The sequence below is a fragment of the Neomonachus schauinslandi genome, chromosome 12 (genome assembly GCF_002201575.2).
Source record: "Neomonachus schauinslandi chromosome 12, ASM220157v2, whole genome shotgun sequence".
Classification (NCBI taxonomy): Eukaryota; Metazoa; Chordata; class Mammalia; order Carnivora; family Phocidae; genus Neomonachus; species Neomonachus schauinslandi.
The window spans coordinates 31,105,389-31,128,948 of NC_058414.1; the positions used below are offsets into that span (position 1 = coordinate 31,105,389).

The 23,560-nt window shown below is 35.4% G+C and overlaps 1 protein-coding gene across 4 annotated transcripts in view; it reads left to right on the forward strand.

Moving 5' to 3' along the window:
* Nucleotides 1–18,336, forward strand: part of DBF4 (DBF4 zinc finger) — a 30,949-nt gene extending 12,613 nt beyond the window's left edge. For 3 of the 4 annotated variants that reach the window (XM_021689619.1, XM_044919971.1, XM_044919969.1), the window contains 6 exons: nucleotides 6,717–6,753; nucleotides 8,015–8,060; nucleotides 11,612–11,740; nucleotides 12,208–12,322; nucleotides 15,187–15,311; nucleotides 17,174–18,336. In XM_021689619.1, the coding sequence (XP_021545294.1) occupies nucleotides 6,717–6,753; nucleotides 8,015–8,060; nucleotides 11,612–11,740; nucleotides 12,208–12,322; nucleotides 15,187–15,311; nucleotides 17,174–18,158 (1,437 nt within the window). In that variant the 3' untranslated portion in view covers nucleotides 18,159–18,336. The remainder of the gene's footprint in view (nucleotides 1–6,716; nucleotides 6,754–8,014; nucleotides 8,061–11,611; nucleotides 11,741–12,207; nucleotides 12,323–15,186; nucleotides 15,312–17,173) is intronic. The other variant, XM_044919968.1, reaches the window with a different exon arrangement.
* The last annotated feature ends 5,224 nt before the right edge of the window (nucleotides 18,337–23,560 follow it).

Genomic DNA, 23,560 nt, shown 5'->3' on the forward strand with positions numbered 1-23,560 from the left:
GCTGTCCAATTTTGCCAAGACCATATGTTGAAGAGACTGTCTTTTTTCCATTGGACATTCTTTCCTGCTTTGTCAAAGATGAGTTGACCATAGAGTTGAGGGTCCATTTCTGGGCTCTCTATTCTGTTCCATTGATCTATGTGTCTGTTTTTGTGTCAGTACCATACTGTCTTGATGATGACAGCTTTGTAACAGAGCTGGAAGTCCGGAATTGTGATGCTGCCAGCTTTGCTTTTCTTTTTCAACATTCCTCTGGCTATGCGGGGTCTCTTCTGGTTCCATACAAGTTTTAGGATTATTTGTTCCATTTCTTTGAAAAAAGTGGATGGTATTTTGATGGGGATTGCATTGAATGTGTAGATTGCTCTAGGTAGCATTGACATCTTTACAATATTTGTTCTTCCAGTCCATGAGCATGGAACGTTAATCAGTCTTTTTAAAAAAAGTATTCAGGGAGGGGCAGCTGGGTGGCTCAGTCGATTAGGTGTCCAACTCTTGGTTTCGGCTCAGGTCATGATCTCAGGGTTGTGAGATTGAACCCCATGTCCAGATTCTGCTTGAGATTTTCCCCCCTCCCTCTCTCTCCCCTTCTGCTCCTCCCTACACTGTGTGCTCTCTCTCTAAAATAAATAAAATCTTTAAAAAAAAAAAAAGGTATTCAGGGATATTTTATTTACACATGCAACCATCAATATTCAACAGATACTCAGTCCTATTAGGTGCCAGGCACTAGGAGTATTTGCCCTCATGAAACAAAAACAATGAGAAGTGTGATAAATAGCCGTGAAACAGGTCTTACTTTTCTCTCAAAACCAAAAGTCAGAATACCAACTATCTCTGTAATCCAGGATGTATAACTGGTCATTTTGATTCTACTACTTGAAAATTTTATATCTGTAAAAAGAAAATGTTTTTGGAAAGTTTCTGGTTTGTCAAGTACTAAAACATAAAACTCTTCAATAAAGATGCATTTGTGGGTCTTGAGTCTTGAATGGACATGTATAGTTTTAAGCACTCTAAAGGCATAAATTTTAAAACAGTAATTATATTTTCTTAAATACTCTTGTTAGCATTTATCTTTAAAAAAAGTTGAATGAATGTATTTTGTTTCACTATTTAAAGTGCTTGGAGGTTTTTTTTCTTATTTTACCTGAAACTTTGAGGATTTTTTGTGTATGTATACATGAGGAATGTTGGTCTTTTACTTTTTTTTTTCTTTTTTTAAGATCTTATTTATTTATTTTGACAGAGAGCGAGAGAGGGAACACAAGCAAGGGGAGTGGGAAAGGGAGAAGCAGGCTTCCTGATGAGCTTGATCCCACTACTCTGGGATCATGACCTGATCCGAAGGCAGACGCTTAACGACTGAGCCACCCAGGCACCCCAGTCTTACTTTTTGGTATCTTTGGTTTTAGTGTCAGGGTAATGCTGCTCTCATGAGATGCTGGGACGTATTTCCACTTATATTTTCTAGACAAGTTTTTGTGAAGTTGCTTTTATTTCTTAAGTTTTGATAGTATTTACCAGGAAGGTTATCTGGGCCCATAATTTTTTTTGTTGTTGGAAAATTCCCAACTATGAATTCAGTTTCTTTATTAGATAAAAGAAATTTAGGTTATTTATTTCTTATTGAGTGCACTTCGGTAGTTTGTGTTTTTCAAGGAATTTGTACTTGTTGTTTAAACTGTCAAATTGATGGTAAAAGTATTTGTAATATTCCCTTATTAAGCTTTAAATGTTTAATGGAATCTGAATGATGTCTTTCATTCCTGAGATCATTATTCCTTTTTTTTCTCTTTGATCAGTTGGGCTAGAGTTTTATCAGTTTCATCTTTTCAAAGAACCAGCTCTACTGTAAATTCTTTTTTGAGCTCTGCTTTACTGCTATTCCACACATTTTATGTAAAACTTTATATATATGTGTGTGTGTGTGTCTACACACACACACACACACACACACACACTCTCACTGTTTCAGAGCACCTGTAGGTTCATAGCAAAATTGAGTAGAAGGCACAGATATTCCCATATACCCCTTGCCTTTCAGTATACACACAGCCTCCTCCACTGTCAACATCCTGTACCACAGTGGTGCATTTGTTATAAACTGATGAATCTTTATTGACAAGTCATCCTCACTAAAGTCCATAGTTTACATTAGGGTTCACTCTTAGTGTTATACAGTGTGTAAGTTTACACAAATGAATAGTGACATGTATTTGCCATCACAATATCCTACAGAATAGTTTCCATAAAAATGTTCCATGCTACATCTATTCATCCCTCCCTCCCTCACTTACTCTTAAAAACTACTGATCCTTTTTCATAGTTTGGCGTTTTCCAGCGTGTCATATATTTGGAGCCATACAATATTCATAGCCTTTTCAGATTGTCTTCTTCAGTAAGTGATAGGCATTTAAAATTTCTCCATGTCTTTTCATGACTTGATAGCTTTTTTTTTTTTTAATTGCTGAATGATTCCATTGTCTGGATTTGCCACAGCTTATCCACCTTCTGAAAGACATCTTGGCTGCTTCCAAGCTTTGACATTATGCGTATTTTACGTATATAAACATCCATGTGTAGGTTTTTGTGTGGACATTAGTTTTCAACACATTTGGATAAATACCAAGGAGCATGATTGCTGCATTATATGGTAAGAGTATGTTTAGTTTGGTAAGAAGCTGCCAAACTGTCTTCCAAAATGGCTGTACTGTTTTGCATTTCCACCAGCAATGAATGAGCTGTTACTCATTTCTTTTTTAATTCTGTTATGGTCAGAACACATACTTCATGTGATTTCAGTTCTTTTAAGTTTGTCAAGATTTGTATTGTCCAGAATACAGTCTGTCTTTTTTTTAAGATTTTATTTATTTGAGAGAGCACACACATGTTGTGCAGGAAGAGGGGAGAGGAACAGACAGGGAGGGAGAGGGAAAGGGAGAGGATCTCAAGCAGACTCTGCACTGAGGGTGGAGCTCAACACGGGGCTTGATCTCACAACCCGGAGATCATGAACTAAGCCAAAACCAAGAGTCAGACACTTAACCCACTGAGCCACCCACGTGCCCCCAGAATATAGTCTGTCCATGTGCACTTAAAAACATATATTCTAAGGTTAATGGGTAGAATGCTCTATAGTTGTCAAATAGGTCAAATTGTATAGCTTTTCTGTATTCATACTGATACTCTGTCTTATTCTAGCCATTATGGAAAGAGAGGGGAGTATTGAAGTTGCCAAATACGTTGTGGGTTTGTGTATTTTTCCTTCTAGTTCTATCATAGTTTTTGATTTGTGTATTTTGAGCCTCCTTAGATGTGCACACATCTGATATTCTCTGTCTTCTTGGGGAATTGACCTTGTTATTATATAATGTCCCTCTGTCCCTGTTAGTATTCCTTGTTCTGAAGTCTCTGAATATACTATAGCCACTCCAGCTTCCCTTTTTTTTTTAAGATTTTATTTATTTATGGGGCGCCTGGGTGGCTCAGTCGTTAAGCGTCTGCCTTCGGCTCAGGTCATGATCCCGGGGTCCTGGGTTCGAGCCCCGCATCGGGCTCCCTGCTCGGCGGGAAGCCTGCTTCTCCCTCTCCCACTCCCCTGCTTGTGTTCCCTCTCTCGCCGTGTCTCTCTCTGTCAAATAAATAAAATCTTTAAAAAAAAATTTTTTTATTTATTTACTTGAGAGAGAGCATATGAGAGGGGTTAGGGTCAGAGGGAGAAGCAGACTCCCTGCCGAGCTGGGAGCCCGATGCGGGACTCGATCCAGGGACTCCAGGATCATGACCTGAGCCAAAGGCAGTCGCCTAACCAACTGAGCCACCCAGGCGCCCCAGCTTCCTTTTGATTAATGTTTACATGGTCTTTTTTATTCCTTCTACATTTAACATATCTATGTGTTATTTTTAAAATGGGTTTCTTATAGATAGTTGAAAGTTGTCTTTATCATATCAGGTGATCTCTATCTTTTAATTGGTATGTTGTAATGATTTACACTTAATAATTATTAGTATCATTTAATTTAGGCCTGCCAATATACTAATATTTTTCTTTTGGTGTTCTCTGCATTTTATTCCTCTGTTTTCTCCTTTTTCTGTTGCTTTTCAGATTTATCTATTGGCTTTTTGGCTATATCCATGTTTTTGTTTTAGTGGTTGCTTAGGTTAAACTATAACTATGTAACTTTTCACAGTCTATTTAGAATTAATATTTTACCTACTTCAAATAAAATGTAGAAGCCTTAAAACTTTTTGAGCCCTTTATCCTCCCCCACCAGTCTTTATGGTATAGTTATTTTTGTTACATTTTTATTTATTGAAAAACCCAAGAGCCAGTGTTAACCTTTTTCCTCGAAAAAGTCATGTAGAAGAGAATGTGAGAATGTCTTTATTTTGCCTTCATTCCTGCAAGATCTTTTCACTTGATACGAATTAGGAATAAAAAATTCTTTATTCTTTCGGTCAGTATTTTACAGGTGTTCTATAGCTATATTCTGGCTTCCATGGATTTTGATGAAAAATCTGCAGTCATTAAATTGTTGTTTTCTTTTTTTTTTTAAGATTTTATTTTACTTATTTGAGGGAGAGAGAGAGTGAGAGGGAGCACAAGAGGGGGTAGGGTCAGAGGGAGAAGCAGATCCCTGCTGAGCTGAGAGCCCAGTGCGGGACTCTATCCTGGGACTCTGGGATCATGACGTGAGCTGAAGGCAGCTGCTTAACCCGTTGAGCCATCCAGGTGCCCAAATTGTTGTTTTCTTATAAATAATGATCATTTTTCTCTATGTACTTAGAAGATTTTTAATTTATCTTTGGTTTTCAACAGTTTGGTTGTGATATGCCTCGGCATGGGTTACTTAGAGATTATTCTGTTTATTGTTCACTAAGCTTCTTAAAACTGTAAGTTTATGTTTGGAAAGTGGGCTGTTTTGTTAAAAATCTTTTTCTTCACCATTCTTTTTTTTTTTCTATTTCTACATTTCCAATACTAATTTAGACCTTTTATATTAATTATAGCTAGAATACAAAGTACATATTGGGTCCCTGAGACACTGTTCATTTTTTTTTCCCATTCTTTTCTCTGTTCTTCTAATTAAAGATTTCATCAGTCTTCCAGCTCACTGACACTTCACTTTGTCATCTGTGTTCTGTTTTCAAGCCCATCTAGTTAATTGTGTATTTCAAATCATGTATTTTTCACTTGACTTCTATACTGGTCTTCACTAGACTTCTATAGTTTTCCTTTTTTTTATAGTTTTTCTGCTGAGAATTTGTATCTTTCCATCATTTTAAGTCTGTTTGCCTTTACCTTAGAGTCTTTTTCTGATAATTTTCGCATCAGGAACATCTTGGGGTTGGCATCTGATTATCTTTTTCCCTCAAGAATTGATGATGGTTTTACTGGTTCTTAATAATGTCAAATAATTTTTGATTTATATTAAATATTCTAAATGTAATGTTGTATAGACTTCAGAGCTATTACAGTACTCTGGAGAGTGCTGACTTTGTTGCTGTCGTGATTGTTGTGTGTGTGTGTGTGTTGTGTGTGAGTCAAACTGTCAGTTCTATCTCAATTTCTTTACATGGCAGTTCCGCTCTCAGTTTTGGTTTTCAAAGATCTGTATGTAGCTGTTTGTTCTGCACATGCATCATTTATAGGCTAGTCTAAGACTTGGGCAGTGGTTTAAATTTTAGTTCTATTTTCAAAGGCTTGAAATTAAGTCTGGCACTTCAGTGAGTTTATATAGGGAATTAGGGATCCCCTTTTCCAGTTTGCTACTTTCTGCAGTTTCCCCTTCACTCTCCATCCCACAATGACCCTTTCCCTAGTTCTTCTGTTCAGAAAGTTAGGGTTCCTCAATTTTAGCTGCCTATGGTACCTACAACTGCAGTTTCATAACTGGGGTCCACCCTCAGTATAGAACTGTGGGAGAAAAGAAAGATATAATAGTCCATGGTTTCCCTTTATACTCTTTGGACTACAGGAACCTCTTTCCTGTTTTGTTTTGTTTTGTTTTAGCCAGAAATATGTGATTTATATAGGAGTTTTAGCCACTGGCTCCACTACTTTCTGCGAGCTCTGTAATTAGAGGTTCATCCTTCAGGCAACATTGTGAGAAAAAGAGGATGGGAAATCTACCCTCTTAAAGTTGGTTTCTCAGAGTTTGACTTCCTTGTACAATATGCCTGCTTTTGCTTACTTTTTAGTCCTCATATAGTTGCTTATTGTATTTTTCCCAGAGTTTTAGTTGTAATCAGTGGGATTGTTTGACCATACTGGACATACTCCACCTGGACAGGAATCAACAGACTGTAATAAATATTTTAATAATTCCTTTGTTCAGTCTATCACAAAAGTTTACTCAGGGCATAAAAATAACTTTAGGACTATTTTTAGATTATTTCTTTAACTGTACCTTTTCCTTATTGGTTGATTTCTTTCTGTAGAGACAAAAACAATTATAGCTAGAATGCAAGGTATTTGCTGGGTGTATTGTAAAAGTGAGCTTGTATTGTGTTCATTGTTTGATTTCTTGGGTTGAGTTGATTTTTAAAAGCAAGTTTTTCTCTTTTTTCCCCCCACAAAACTATAGTAATCACCCTTCTTTTATATAGTTCTTTTCCTATATGATTACCTTCAGGATAAAAATGAGCAGTTCCACTTGCTGGTTTTATTGTACTTTCAAACCCAGTCTTTTCACCTTTTTTTTTTTTTTTAGGGGAAAAGAGTAGGTATTGGCACACAGAAAGCAAGAAGTAAGTATTTTGATATCCTTAATTGTATTTGATTTGCTTTTAGAAAATAGAACAGATCTTATAAAAATCCTCTGAAAAATCATGTAAACAACCCTGCAGGGAACGTGTTCAGTAGGTCTTAGTTTTTTTTAGACTATGGACCCCTGTGGGAGTCTGGTGAAGCTTATGGACCCCTTTTCAGAGTAATGTTTTTAAAAAACATGTAAAAAAATTACTAGATTACCGAGAAGGTCAATAAATGAAATTCAGTTGTCAGAAAATTTTTAATTATGAAATGGTGATATACTTGATTTTTTTACACATTTAAAACAAGTACTAGCAGTGATTCTACTGTAATTTTGAAGTGGTGAGCATAAATGATGCCTTGAGATCTGTAATAACTAATATGATATGAAGGTATTTCTTTCATTTGGTTTCAGAATTACAGGCACTGCTAATACCACTGTGATCCTGTTGCTTAAATGCATAACTAGAGGAAATGTTAAATTTCAGTTAGAGATCAGTGAAAATAAAAGTTGGATTTTTTTCCTGTTTTAGCTCATGGTTCTTCTGAATTCTCTTCATAGATGCTTTGCAGGGAATCCCTTCATTTTAAGAATCTCAGAATGTAGACAGAATTTCTGTCATTTTGGAAATGGGCTGATTATTGTAAAATACCTCACCTGAGACTTAAAACTGAATTGAAATGAAAGGGATACTGGATACAGATGGTCCTTGACTTATGATGGTTTGACTTTAAATTTTTCACCTTTACAATGGTGCAGTACACATTCAGTAGAAACCGTACTTTGAATTTTGAATGTTGATCTTCTCCTGGGTGGGCAGTATGCCATATGAAACTCTCCTGACGCTGGGCAGCAACAATGAGCTGCAGCTCCCTTTCAGTCACGTGGTCACAAGGGTAAACAACCAATATACCTAAAACCATTCTGTTTTTCACTTTTAGTACAGTATTCAACAAATTACATCACATATTCAACATTTTTTACTATAAAATGGGCTTTGTGTTCAATAATTTTGCCCAACTATAGGCTAATGTAAGTGTGCTGAGCATGTTTTAAGGTAGGCTAGAGCTAAGCTGTGATGTTTGATAGGTGTATTTAATGGATTTTGCAACTTACGATGTTTTCAACTTACAATGGGTTTCTCGACGTGTAACCCTAATTGTAAATTGAGGAAGATCTGTACATAGTTTGGTGGGATTTTTTTTTCATTTCCTGGATTTGTACATATCTAATAATATGTTTTGTATGTTCTCAAGCAGGTAGACTCAAAAAACCTTTTGTAAAGGTGGAAGATATGAGCCAGTAAGTATCTAAGTTCAATTGGTAATTTAAATGTAATATTAAAAGAGAAAATCTAATTAATTAAGCTATCTCCACTAATACTATTAGGTCTCTTTATGTTAGATTTATATTATACTAATACGCAGGTGGCACAAGTTGCAGAAAGTAGCATTAATTAATTTTTGCTAAAAAATTAAGCAATTTTTAGCTTAATTTAGTTTCAGTATGCTATAGGTGATAATTCCTTGAAATATCTACTTTAGGGGCGCCTGGGTGGCTCAGTTGGTTAAGCGACTGCCTTCGGCTCAGGTCATGGTCCTGGAGTCCCTGGATCGAGTCCCGCATCGGGCTCCCTGCTCGGCAGGGAGTCTGCTTCTCCCTCTGACCCTCCCCCCTCTCATGTGCTCTCTCTCATTCTCTCTCTCTCAAATAAATAAATAAAATCTTTAAAAAAAAAAAAAAAAGAAATATCTACTTTAGAGCAATCATGAGACCAACTCATTTTTGTAGTATTTCAAATAACCATTCACTAGCTAAATGGAATACATATGATTAAAACTACTACTTAAAGATTGCTTCTACTTTGTGAAATATATTAGTAGGTACTATTTGGAAGTACAAAATTTGAGTATAACATTTAATTTAGTAGTTTTCCTGAACTTACTCTGAAGGTTTATAGGGTAATCTTAAGACTACAGATACAAGTAAATTAATTTGGCATGGAAGAATTCAGTAACTTTTTCTTGACATTCTTCCTTTAGACATGTGTGATTAATTCTTTTGAGTACTCACTGAAGTGACAAAGATGTATTGAATGCTTCTTTTTATGAAATGTATTATTATGAAAAAAATTGCAGTTCAAAATTAGGCCTAGAGAAGGCGCCAATATATGGAAAGACATCCAACGTCATGGATTGGAAGACTTCATATTGCTAAGATGTCAGTACTGCCCAAAGTGATCTATAGATTCAGAGGAATCCCTGTCAAAATCCCAATGACTTTTTTTGCAGAAGGGGAGAAATCCATCCTAAAATTCATACCAAATCGCAAGGGACCACAAACGCCCAAAGCAATCCTGAAAGGAAAAACAAAGTTGAAGATCTAAACTTTCCTGATTTCAGAATTTACTAAAAGCTTCAGTAATCACAACAGCTTGTTAACAACGTAAAGATAGATGTGTAGACCAATGGAAAAGAATAAATAGCTAAGAAATAAATCTTTACATTTAGGTCAAATGACTGTTGACAAGGATATCAAGATCATTCGGTGGGGAATGGACAGTCTGTCTTCAGCAAATGGTATTGGGAAAACTACATATCCATATGCAGAAAAATGAAGTTGGACCATTATTTTATACCATGTATAAAATTAACTCAAAATAGATGAAAGACTTAAAACCATAAAACTCTTGGAAGGAATCAAGGGAAAAGCTTTATGACAATGGATTTCGCAGTGATTTCTTGGATATGACATCAAAAGCACAAGCAACAAAATTATAAATTTGTGTGCACAACAGAGTGAAATGGGATGGAACCATGGAATGGGAGAAGATATTTGTAAATCACATATATCTAATAAAGTGTAATATGTGAGGGAGCTTGGGAAGATGTTGGACTAGGAGGACCCTAAGCTCACCCTTTCCCTTGTTTACAACTAGTTAGCACTTGCATCCAAATAAACTGGAAAATGATGTGAAGATTGGCAGAACAAACTTAACAACTATGTAGAGAAGAAGCTGCATCTGAGAGCTTAGGAAGGGCAGAGATGGTGATTGGGAGCTGTCTGCAGGAGGGAGAGAGTTGTAGGCTATGGCTCAGAGGTGAAAGCACCAGGGAGCCCACTAAGGGAAGGTAAATCCCCATGTCTGGCTTTGAAAACCAGAGGGGTGAAATCCCTAACTTTGTATAACCAGTCAGGCTTGGATTCTGGAGCTTTAAACGTCTGCTGACTCAGGACTGGGTGAGCTGGGAGGGCAAATGATAGCTGGGTCCCTACCCTTAAAGGGACAGCAGCCTATATGGAGAGGCAACATGGAAGCTATAGCTTGAACAATGCCTGGGGCAAACAGGAACAGCCCTGGGTGATGTAGGGGATTGTTGAATTAGTGTATTATAAACACTTGGAACTGATATAATACTGTATGTTAACTATACTGGAACTCAAAAATCTGATTTTTAAAAAAAAATACAAAGTCAACAGAAAATCAGATTATCAGGTTTTTTGTTTTTTGTTTTGTTTTTTTTTGTTTTTGTTTTTAAGATTTATTTGAGAGCACCCTTGTGCACTTGAGTACGGAAAGAGCAGAGGGAGAGAATCTTCAGGCAAACACCCCGCTGTTCACCTCGGTGCTCTATCTCAAGACTCATGAGATCATGACCAGAGCCAAAACCAAGAGTCAGATGCTTAACTGACTGAGCCACCTGGGCACCCCTCAATTTATCAGATTTAAAAAATGGTTACAGGACTTGACATTTCTTCAGAGATGTACAGATTGCCAACAAACACATGAAAAGATGTTCACCATCACTAATCATCACAGAAATGCCAGTCAAAACCACCTTGAGATATCTATCACTTCACACCGATTCGGATGGCTGTTACAAACAAACAGAAAACCCCTAGAATAATAGGTATTGGCAAGGAATTGGAGAAATTGGAGCTCTTGTGCACTCTTGGTGGGATTGTAAAATAACTGCAACTACTGTGGAAAGCAGTATGGAGGTTCTTCATGAAATTGGAACTATGATATGATCTCACAGTTTCACTTCTGGTAATTTTTCCAAAATAATTGAAAGCAGGGTCTTGAAGAGATGCTTGCACAATGCATATTGGTAACAGCACTATTTACAGTAGCCCAGTGGTAGAAGCAGTCCATATGTCCATCAATAGATAAATGGATTATGTGGTATATACATAAAATAGAGTATTATTCAACCTTAAAAAAAGGAATGAAATTCTCACAAATGCTCTTCAACATGGATGAACCTCGAGGACATTATGCTGAGTGAAATAAGAGGAAAAATACTGCAAGATTCCAGTTGATGAAGTACTTAGAGTAGTCAGATTGATTAAGTAGAGTGATGGTTGTCAGGGGTGGGCAGAGAAGGGAGAATGTGGAGTTATTTTTTAATGGGTACAGAGTTTTTGTTTTGAAAAATGAAAAGGGTTCTGGAGATGGATGATGTTAATGGTTGGAAAACACTGAATGTTCTTAATGCAGCTGAACTATATTCCTAAAAATGGTTAAAAATGGCACCTGGCTGTTTCATTTGGTAGAGCATGTGACTCTTGATGTCAGTTTTGGAGTTCAAGCCCCATTTTGGGCATAGAGATTACTTAAAAAAAAAAAAAAGTTTAATATAGTAAATTTTGTGGGTATTTTACCATAATTAAAAAAAGATATTTATGTTAAAACAGAAAGATATTAGGTCTAGGAATTGGGAAAGGAAGCCTAACTGATTTCTATTATTTATTTTAGATTCCAGATGAATTTCATGATTTGAAATATAAGATTTCAGTTGTATTTTTTTCATCATAAAGAATCTCATGTATTTGTCTTTTTATTTTTTTAGACTTTATAGACCATTTTATCTTCAGCTGACCAATATGCCTTTTATAAATTATTCTATTCAGAAGCCTTCCAGTCCATTTGATGTAGATAAGCCATCTAGCATCCAAAAGCAAACTCAGGTTAAACTAAGGTTTGTTTAACCTTCAAGTAATACATTATGGTGGGTGGGTGGGTGGGTGGGTGTGTGTGTGTGTGTGTGTGTGATCACTGTTTTGGGGGGTGTGTGTGTGTGTGTGTGTGTGATCACTGTTATGGTTTTCCCACCTGTATATTTTTAATGCTGGATTAGAAGTCTGAATCTTTCCTAAGTATGTCACAGTGGGTATGTTAGGATCAATAGATTAAGGTTGAGGAGTGGCTTGCAAATATTTACAAGTAATTAAAATGTGTTATTTCTCCTCTAAGTGATCTGAAATATTCTCCAGAAAAATAACTACATTTTAGTTTGCTTCTCAATTTCTTAAAAAGAAATATACTTAAAAGTATTTGTTGATATAAACATCTGTGGAGATTATGGCAGATTGATAGGTGAGGACTGTACCTTTTATAAATTCTTAATATTCAGCAATTAATTCTTTTATCATATATTTCTATCAGAATCCAAACGGATGGCAATAAATGTGGTGGCATCCCAATTCAACTCCAATTGAAAGAGAAGAAAAAAAAAGGATATTGTGAATGTTGCCTGCAGAAATATGATGATCTTGAAACTGTAAATATGATTTTATATTTAGGGGGTTGATATTTCTAAGTAAATATGAATATTTACTATGTAAGTTTTAGCTTGATTTTCTGATTGTGGCTTACAACTTGATAATGACTAAATAGTATATATTTCTTTTTGATAGAATTATCTTAAATTTTAGGAACCCAAGGTGGGAAAATGTTTATTGAAAACTAAATTTTATTCATTCATTCAACAAATTTTTATCAAGTACCTGTGTTGTACCAATCACTACAATCACTACCAACACTGTTCAGAGGAACAAACAGCAATGAACAAAAGAGGCCAATTCCCTACCTTTATGAAAATTACATTCTATGAAACGGGAGGAGAGATATGTGACCACGTAGTAAGAAAATAATTAAGTATATGTAGAGAACATCAGATCACTTCATTAAGAAACTGTAAAGCAAGAATGGGGTGTAGATATTTATTTAGACAAGGAATAGCTAACTGATAAAGTGATATTTGAATAGAAACCTAGGAAGTGAGGGAACATGACTTGTGGATATTGAAATAGCATTGCAAAAGTGCTAAATTAAACTGATTGTTGGGATTGAAGAAACCATTCAGCTAATGGTGGTGGCCTGGTGGAAGTGATGAGACTTGGTCATATTGTGGATATAATTTAAAAGGGGCAAAGAGGCTTTGCCAGTGGATTGGAAGTTGGGAGTGAGTAGAAGATGCTTCAGGCCTGAGCAATTAAAAAATGGGCATATGCTCTACTAACGGTAGGATGAGAAGAAAGTAGAGATTACTCTTTGAAGTAGCAGAAAGAGAAATAGAATAGTTGGAAGGGGACATTCAATGAAGATACAGTTTTGAAGATGGGAACTATTTATGGTTTGTAAAGTGATAAAACAAAAACAAAAAACAAGAGCTTTGGATCTATGCTGCCCAGGTTTGAATCCTGGGTTCCTGTTTGTGTGACCTTGGACAGTGGCAGGCTCTGTGCTTATTAAATTTTAGCTGTTATTATTTGAGTTAACTTCAGTAGAGACGTATGTTTCAGTGCTTGGTTTCAGTTTGTAGAAGATGGTGGGGAAGTTAAGGAGAAAGAATAATTATAAATACCTAAGAAATAAACTCTCTCTCTTTAGAATCTTAAGTTGGATTGTTTTATAAGTCAAAGTATATTAGTGTTTTTTATTAGTTTATTGTGTTTTGTTTATATAATAAAGGAGCTAAAACTATCTCAAATATTTCCCCTTCCCAAAAGTCATTTGACATTTAAATTACAGATTCATCCCAAAATTTTACTTCACTCTTGCTACAATAGAATAATTTATAATGAATGTTTTCCTTAATATCAATTTGTAATCCTAATTTAATGCTCAGAGAATGTTGGAACTAAAAAATGAAAACCTTGGTCACTGATTGACACAAGGAAGGAAAATTAGTAGTAGATGTTGGGATTGATATTTTAAAATCATTTTTTATTACAATCTTTTAATCTATGTTTCTTAGTGTCTGAGAATAAAATATTCTTTTGTTTTTTGAATCTTAGATTTCACAGTGCTTCATTTCCACCTGTATCAAGGCATTCATTTAGCAAATTGGATTACTGGAGATTAAGCAACAACAAACAAGGCAGACATATTCTGTTCCCTTAGATATTTTACGGTTCAACAGAGGAGACAGATACAAAACAATGCATTTACAAGTAGGATAGTGATAGTGTCACAAAAGTAGAATGTACAGTACAATGGTAATAATGAGAGGGTACTTAAGGTAGGATGAGAGACATAGAAAACTCAATGGAGAAAGTAACATTTAAGGCAAGACATAAAAAAGGATGTATGATAAGAGGCGGGTGGAGGTAGGGGGCAACTACACAAAAGTTGGAGATTTCTCCAGAAGAACATGTATAAATGGAATCTGAACTTAGAAAGTTAATGTTTCTTTTTAAATTTTAATTATTTCTCATTTATTAAAATTACTGGGCATAGATAATTTGTATGTGGTAAATTTTGCAAGTAAGGAAGTAATAGTCCAGAATACTATTTTTTGTGATCACTGGAGAATTCAGTTTTTGGAAATAAATCATCAAAAGTTACATGAAACTGGAGAAACAGAAATGAGATTCTTGCGTGATCATCCTGGTATAGCCTTCTAGGTGCAGTTCCCTGATCAGCTGACAAGTAATAGAATTAGCCTGAAGAGTCCACCTATTTAGCAGGAACTTTATTTCTTTTGAGTTTTATCCCAGTACACTGAGCTTGTTTACTTTTGTTCTTCACCACTCTTAGACTGAATAACTGTCAACTAGTTCAATTTTTTTAAAAAAAGAAAGACTGAGAATAACTTCTATATTCTCCGTTATAAGCATTGGGTAATTGAGATCATTTACTTGCTCATTCTCAAATGTATTTCTCAATAATGAATTTTTTCTTTTTTCTTTTTTTTTTTTTTTTTACCTCACAGCATTCATAGTACTTCATTTTTTTGTAATCTGCCTTCTGGATTCTTGTTTTGGAATCTTTTATGTTAAACTATAACATTTCATTTATTTAATATTTTATAAGACCTACCATATTTATTTAGTGGTAATTGTATAAAGATAAAGAGGAAGATTTTCTCAATATTAGCATACTGTAAATGTTAAATGTTACTGTTGTATTTCTCTATCTTCATTTCCTGATGTAGTTCATTCGTTGTCAGTTCCATTTAAACCACAAATTTATTTTACTTAACATCCTTTGAAGTTGTAGTAAAGGATATTTCTTTGGAGTAATTATTAGAAACCTAATTTTGGGGGCATGAAAATATTAGAAAACTTTTTTAAAAAGGAATCTCTCGGTTGAAGAATATATAATTACATGATTTTATGTGCTTTTTTGTTTTTGTTTCAGCATCTTCTAAGTGAGCAACACAGAAACTTTGCACAGAGTAATCACTATCAGGTTGTTGATGATATTGTATCTAAGTTAATTTTTGATTTTGTGGAATATGAAAGGGACATGCCTAAAAAGAAAAGGTAATTTATCAGCCTAAGTTTTAAATTTTACCAGAATTTTAAACAATTTCATTAAACTAAAAATAAATCCAAAGTTTTGTTCTTAGAAGGAATATATATTTTTAGAATGTAGATTTGGTTAAGAACTTACTACTTCTTTTCTCTCCACTCTCACCCCCTCTCCACTACCAAAAGTGCTTACTTTAAGATTACTATTAAGGTCTTCATCTTAACGTTATAGTCTAGAAGAGGAGTTAGCAAATTTTTTATTAAAAACAAGACAGTAGGTATTTTAGGCTTTGTGAACCATAACATATCTGTTTGAGCTACTTAGCTTTGTCATTGTACAATGAAAGCAGCTACGGACAATATGTAAATGAATGGGTGTGGCTGTGTTCCCATAAAACTTTAGATTTGGTCCATATGCTATATAGTTTATCAACCTCTGGTCTAGGGCTGTAAAGTTTACCATTTACTTGGACTAAAAAAGTAGAATTTTTAGTTAATCTTCAGGAGTTTAAATAAACCTTCCTTCACTTAACCTCCATTAAGTCGTCTTTACACTTTCACTGAATACTTTTGCTTAAATTCTACTTGCCAGTAATACTTACTAATGGTACTGACAGGACTTTTAAATGTGAATACAGTGCTATTCATTGACAGTTTACTGCACATTGACTAAATGATCCTGGTTAGATTGTTCCCATAAATCCAAAATAAAAAAAAAAATCTTTGAAATGCTAAAATTGATGATAAATCATTAGGTTATTCAGTCCTTATATCTGTTTTTAGACTAATCTTGAGGCATAAAGACTAGAAAATAGGATACCAAGGTATAGCTTCTGAAAATTAACTGGAAAGTCTTTTGACTGTATCTAGGTAGAACAGTTTCTAAACTTCTTATTTCTGTAACATTCAGAATGGTTGTTCTTGACTGACTTAATAATACGATATTTGGAGAGGAGGCATATTTTCAACTATTAAAACTATACAGGCTACTGTAAGAATTTAGAATTCCCTAAAAATTTAATCTGCAGCAAAATTCTGAACTAGTACTTAATATATAAGTTGGTTTTTCCTTAATTATATTATCTGCACAATTTTTATCTGTGTACAAGTCAACTAAGCATCTCTAGACATTGAAAGAGAGAGACGGCAGTGTTGGACTAGTATTTTCATATTTTTAATACTCCATTTGTTCAAGAGGAATCTTAAGTGAAAGTATAAACTAAATATACAAGTGTCCGTGCTGGTTTTGAAAGGGCAGACTGAATTCTATATTCCTATAGTGTTATCTGTGACATGTATAACATAAAATATCAGTAGTGAGCTGGTAATATATAATTTAGGATTGTGCAATATAAACTGGTGTTCCAAGGATATTAAGAGATCCATGAAGAGGTTTTCAGGTCAAATACTTGTGTGAAACTTCAGGATTACTATTTTGTCTAAATACTCATTTTTTACATTGTTAAGCAAAATGAGACAATATTAATGTAAATGAAAGCTTAGAAGTTAGGATATTTTTCAGGATAATGAAAACAAAATTGGGAGCAAAACCAAATCCCTTTACTCTCATCTTTCTTTGAGTTATATGGTTGAAGTAGTTTTAAACACCGTATTTAAGATAGTGGTTACCTCTGGGAGGAAGGGGAAGAATATCGATGAGAATAGGGGGTACACTAGAGTTTTCAGCTGTATCTGTAAAGTTTTATTATGAAAAACATCTGAAATATATTTAGCTGTTAAGATTTTAGTATTTTTGTAATATTTTCTAAGTTAAATTTAAATTTCATAAATAGTTTTAAAAGATTATTAATTTGACTTTAAACTACTCAGGTATTTTTTATAGCCATTTCATGTTTTCTTTTTGTTTTATAAAGAATAAAATACAGTATTGGATCACTTTCTCCTATTACTGCAAGTGTCCTGAAAAAGTCTGAACCAAAAGAAAAGCTAGAATTGCAGCGTATTCCTCAGAAAGATTTCAAGGAAAATAATGTACAGGTAATTGAGCAGCATTTCCTGTATAAAGAAATCCAGGAACCTGAACAGAAGTTTCTGTTTATTTCAGAATGTATCCCCTACCCTTCAAGTGAATTGAGAGGACTCGAGAAAGTAACTAGTAAATGTTCCGTGTTAAATCCAGCTGAAAATGACATAAAACAAAATTTTACACATCTACCTCCGCATAAAAATAAACAGGAATGCATCCTTGACGTTTCTGAACATAAATTAATGACAAATGAAAGTGACTTAGAAGAACTAAGGGTAGATCATTGTCCATGTAGGCTACAGACACCTGTACAAGTTTCTAATGTCAGTATGGATAATACTGCATCTCAACCAAAACCAAAGTCAGATATTGTGCTTTTTCCAGCAAAGGATCTGAAGAAAAAGGACCTTCATTCAATATTTGGTCATGATTCTGGTCTGTTAGCAATAAACAGTTCACAGGAGCACGGAACAATTCAGACAAAGACTCCATCCCGAAGTCCCCCTGAGGAACCCAATGAATGTGACTTTAACAATATGGATGGTTTACCTTCTGGTACGATCCATCGGAAAGTGAAAATATTATTAGGAAGAAATAAAAAAGAAAATCTGGAACCAAATGTGGAATTAGATAAGAAAAGAACTGAATTTCTTATTACACAAGAAGGAAACAGGATTTGTAGTTCCCCAGTACAATCTCTACTAGACTTGTTTCAGACTAGTGAAGAGAAGTCAGAATTTTTGGGTTTCACAAGCTATACCGAGAACAGTGGTATATGTGATGTTTTAGATATTTGGGAAGAAGAAAATTCAAATAATTTGTTGTCAGTGTTTTTCTCTTCCCCTTCAACTTCTACATTTACTGGCTTTTAGACTTAAAAATAAATACCTTTCAGAAGTGATGAAGATCATATTCTTGAAATTTTTATATGTATGAAAATACTTAGGTTTTTTTTTTTTTGCCAACTTTGTTTACAGAACCAAGTGTAAATATTAATAAAGGTGATGTTTGCATTTTTCTACAGAATTGGATACTTATTATAGAAAAATCATAAAATAAACTTGTGGCTCATTTTACATACTATGTTTTAGGAATTATGAATAATTGTTTTATGTCACTGAAAACTAATTTCAAGTGAAATTTTGGGAATATCAATATTTAACATAAATTTAGACAGTCTAGTTCTTTCTAAAGTCTATTAATAAAATAGATTACCGTGATAACATGAGAATATTGCTTTTAAAAAACTGATTTTCATACTAAAGGAAAAAATATTAATTTTTGTGTTTAGGTTCTGGAACTCATTAGTACTTGATATTTGACCTAGTTGGACCATACTGGTGTGTTGGCACTGAGGAGTTAGGTTATTTGCAGGGGTAAATAGAAGCCATGAAAGAAAAACTTAACCAGAATCCTACATGGAATAAAACAATTTTTCCAATGTTCTTAATTATTTACCTTTAGAAATAAAGTCTTCCAAAAATGACTTATTATCCCCTAATTTGGTGTCAGGAAATGAAAGGAGGAGGATGGCATTGAACTCTAAATAAAAGTATTGAAACATGTGAATACTGCCTTTGATCAGGCACTTGGCAACTCAATAATTTAGAAAAGAGTATTCAAATATAAGAAAGATTCCAACTGTTATCTTTAGTTGGTAGAGGCATTTGCCTTTGAGTGTGTTCTTACAGGAGTGAGGCATTTATAGCTAATGACATTTTTCACAATGAAAGTTGGTGCCATTGAGTATTCTATGAATATATTATCTTAAAATTTAACTTTGTCAGTCTTAAATTTTTGAAACCCTGTATGGTTCCCAATATATTAGTTCATGTGTTTTGATGTGTGTATTTTGACTGTTTGGACAGTCTCAATGAGAAATACTAGCTTTTCAACAACTTTAGTCAGTCATACCAGTACTTTCATTAGGGTCACTGAAATATTCTTTAGAGTGCATCCATGCAAACCTTGTTTCCATTGTAAATTAGAATTTTCTTTCACAAATGCATGTGTGTATATAGTCAGATTTTACAGACAGCCTTCTAAAAACCTAGATGCAACTTGGAAAATTATTTGTAGAAGGTATTTTTTTCCCTTTTCCAGATAATTGAAAGGTATTTAAACTTGCTCTATGATCCTTGTACTTCAGAGTGACAGTTCTTCAATTTGCAGTGGCAGTGTTTGCCTTAGTTCTATTTAATATGGAGTAAAAGACTCAGACTGAACCCCTCCAGTTAAAAGTTAAACTTTATTTTCACACGATTTCTGAAGTACTATTTTGAACACTGGACTTTAAAACACCCTCCCTCAAGATCTTCATAATAAGTATTTCACATTTTAAAAAATGCTTAAATTTCAGTTGGTGGTAGCAGGACCACCACATAGAATTTGTGTGGGTTGTGTTATGCAGATGGGCGCCCAATCAAGCAGAGAATGGTGGGGAGTAATTCAGCCTCCAGTACGTAGTAAGTACTGTGCCTGTGCCGTGGCAAATGACATTGTCCACGTAGAGGCATGAATACTTTTTCTTAATTTTTAGCAAGGCACATGGTTACCTTGTCAAGGTGCCTTTGGGGTTGTGTTTACCTAAGCACTTAACTGTGGTTTGGTTCCCAGATTTGTTCATCAAAGGACACTTAATCTTTAAAGGAGCAAGGCATCTTAAGAAGTAGGAAGCTTCAAAGATCCTCAGCAGGGCAGATAGAAAACTTGGTTTGTTTGATAGAAAGTGACCGGCTCTGCCAAAAGGGTCTAGACAAAAAAATCCCAGCAAGCACATGGTAAGTTTTCTGTGATAACAAGAGCATTGAAGTGGTGTTAAGAAAGAAAAAAAGATACCCTAATTAACTTTCAGCTGTGGGCAACAGATAGTGTAGCAAAGCTGGTGGGTCTTTTTCCAGGAGTAGCCACCAACGGGCAAGTGAAGACAATGTGGTTTTGTGTTTTAAAATGCATGTTTATTGGGCGCCTGGGTGGCTCAGTCGTTAAGCGTCTGCCTTCGGCTCAGGTCATGATCCCAGGGTCCTGGGATCGAGTCCCACATCGGGCTCCCTGCTCTGCGGGAAGCCTGCTTCTCCCTGTCCCGCTCCCCCTGCTTGTGTTCCTGCTCTCGCTATATCTCTCTCTGTCAAAAAAATAAATAAAAATCTAAAAAAATAAAATAAAATAAAATGAATGTTTATTTTTCCAAGTAACAAGCAGTTGTAGCAAAGGGGTATTTTACGTGTCAATAGAATCTTTTAAATGGTTTTTGAAGCCAGTGACTTCTTTGCATATATAGGTTAGTATATTAATTTATGGAACCAGGTATAGATGTTATTAATTCTAACGTTATAGTTTATAGAGAACCTTGATGCATGTCAAGACAAAATCTACCTACTTTTAAAAGGAATAGGAAACAAGCTGTTAGGTTTAACACTTTAACCTACAACCACTGAACTTGAATCCTTATTTCTGGAAATGTGAGATTATAGGTTATCTGATAAAAATTTAGTTTTTTTTTTTTTTAACACTTCGGTGCTAGCTTGGATGTGTAGTTAATACTATTCTGTTATCTAAGGAATATATTAAAATGTATTTAAATACTATCAATTTCTATAAATGCAGTTTGATTAATGTGAGACCAAAGAAAGTTTTATGTTTCACTTTTCAATTAGGAATCATTCCAATGCTTATTTCATTAGTAGAGTGAAAAGGATGATAGGCCTCTCCCAAAGGAGATGGTAAGATTTTTTTTAAAAAAAATTTTAAGTAGGCCTCTATATCTGCATGGAGCCCAACGTGGGGCTTGAACTCACGACCCTGAGATGAAGACCTGAGCCAAGATAAGAGTCAGAAGCTTAACTAACTGATCCACCCAGGTATGGCAGAGATATCTGGAAAGATTTTTAAACATAATGTGAAGTAAACCCTCACTGGGCTAGCTAGATCTTAAATCCTGGGATTGCCAAAGATCTGAAAGAATGCTGGTTATGCAATAGGTTACTTAAGAGATACTGAGGCCAAATTAAGTTAGATATCAGCCGCTATAGACTTGCTGATGTTGACGTCTTTGCTATGACCAATAATGTAATGCATTAGCCATATGCTGTGATTACATTATTTGTCATGAAGAGTGGGGCAGGAACTGGGGAGAAAGAATGGTGTAGTATAAAGACAACTAGATCAAATGAAAGCGCACTCTAGCCTTTTAGCTGCATTAGTTACTGGGAATGTTTAATGCTGTTACACAAAAAGTAATACAGCATCCATGTTTCCATGAATTCCAAACAAAAAGCCTTCTGCATAAAGAGGCAGTATTATGCCCACCTACATGACTATACAAAATTGTGATTTTGCCCAAGTCAGGTTAAAAAAGCAGAACTTAGACCCTTGCAAACAAGAGCCATTAACATTAATTTTGTAAGCAATATTAGAAGTAGCCTTAAAATACTATGCAAAAAACAAAAAAACAGGAAAAGTCTAGGAGGAGCCCTGGGCAATTAAAAATGCAAAAAGAATCTGACACAAAATGTGTTAAGCAAGAAAAACATACTCTAGTTTTGAACACGGAGACTAGTGTGTGACCAAAACAATAAAGATTTGAATAATAAGAACCAGGTTAAGACAGCCATATCAAAGGATGTCACAATTCCTTTGTGAAGAAAGTAGTGGAAATTCTCAAAGTCCCTGTAAGTTCATTTCACGTGGTTGTGCTTAAATGTATAGCAAATGGCAATTTAGTTTGTTACTGTGCTCAGTGTGATCAGCTTGCCATCTGGTGCCTGGCTGGTCTTGGATTGTGCCATGTCAGCGTTGATCTCTTGTTTCTGGCAGGTTGAACATGTCTGACAACAGCAGAAACTTCAGCTTCAGTGAATAGGAGCTCATGCTGTCAAGCCTGTACATGACTTTTTTCCTGCCACCATAATCCTTTTGCCTCATGTACCCATTGTGCCAGCGTTGGGGTAGCATTAACGTGTGATGTGAAGATTCTTACACTTCATGCCCACCCCCATATGCCATCTGCCTCTACACCTTGTTCTCAATCTTTAGACCTTTTTTTCCTAAGTCCCTTAACAGACAGTCATGTCATTTCTCACTTCTCAGCAGTCCAGATATATTCTAAACTTGGGCCAGTTTTCTTTCCATACAAAGGTGATGACAAGAGGTATACCACTTGAATCTCTGCCCATCAGGAAGATTCTCTTGTAACTGGCTTTCAGTGCCACCACTGAGTGGAGCTGTATGGGCAGCTACCATGTATTTTCAGCTTGCACCCACAGAAGCAACTAATCCCCTGATTAAATTAGGGTTTCTCCATCTGGTCCAAAGGATGGCTCACACCTGTAGATGTGACCTGAGGGAAAGGAACTGATGCGATAGCAGTGGATGACATGGGCAGCTGGGCTGCCTGCTCATTCCTTGAGCTCTCTGGTCTTGTTCTAGCTCAATCCTGGATGTACCACTTCCATTTTACAATGGATTATTGGTGCACCTGCCCAATTTGATGACTTGATAGATCTAATGACAACCTCAGCTCATGACTGGCAGTTGTGACCACATGATGGTTTTTGCCCCACAGACAGGCACTTCGTCTCTCCTATGTCATCCTCTACAACAAACTATTTTCATTTTTCCAAAAGTACATCATTCTCCACTGAAGATGGCACAGCTTTAAGCCCCCAGCCAGGGAAAGTTGTCATTTCCCTATTGGGGCTTTCCATAAACTCCAGTTTTCCTACCACTGAGGCCTCTCAAACCTTTGAACCTGCCTAGTTATATGACTGCAGAGCTATTTTTTGCTTACAGCCGGCAGCCTTTCATGCCCTTGGGTGGAAGTAGTACTCCCATTTGGAATAGACTCCCTCCAGAATCTGAAGAGGCTTTCCAAACATTATGTTTCCTTTGTGTTTGGGAAGTTCAGGATGCAATAATTTGTCTTTTACTTTGGATGGGATCTTCTGGCATGCCCCTGACCACTGGAACTCTAAAAATGTTACTGATGTGACAGGACCCTGAATCTTATTAGGGTACATGTCTCACGCCCTGGAGGACATGTGCCTTACCAAAGTTCCAGTCTGTTAGCAACTTCTTAATCATACGGTCTGATAAATATGATATCATCAATATAATGGATTAATGTGATGTTCTCAATGGCATCCTCTTCAAATTTTAACGGAGGAGAAGTAAAATGTATACTGTAATCTTTTCCCTGTGAATGCAATCTGTCCCTGATTTTTTTCTGACCGGGATGGAGAATTATCCATCTGCCCAAACAGTGGCTGCATATCAT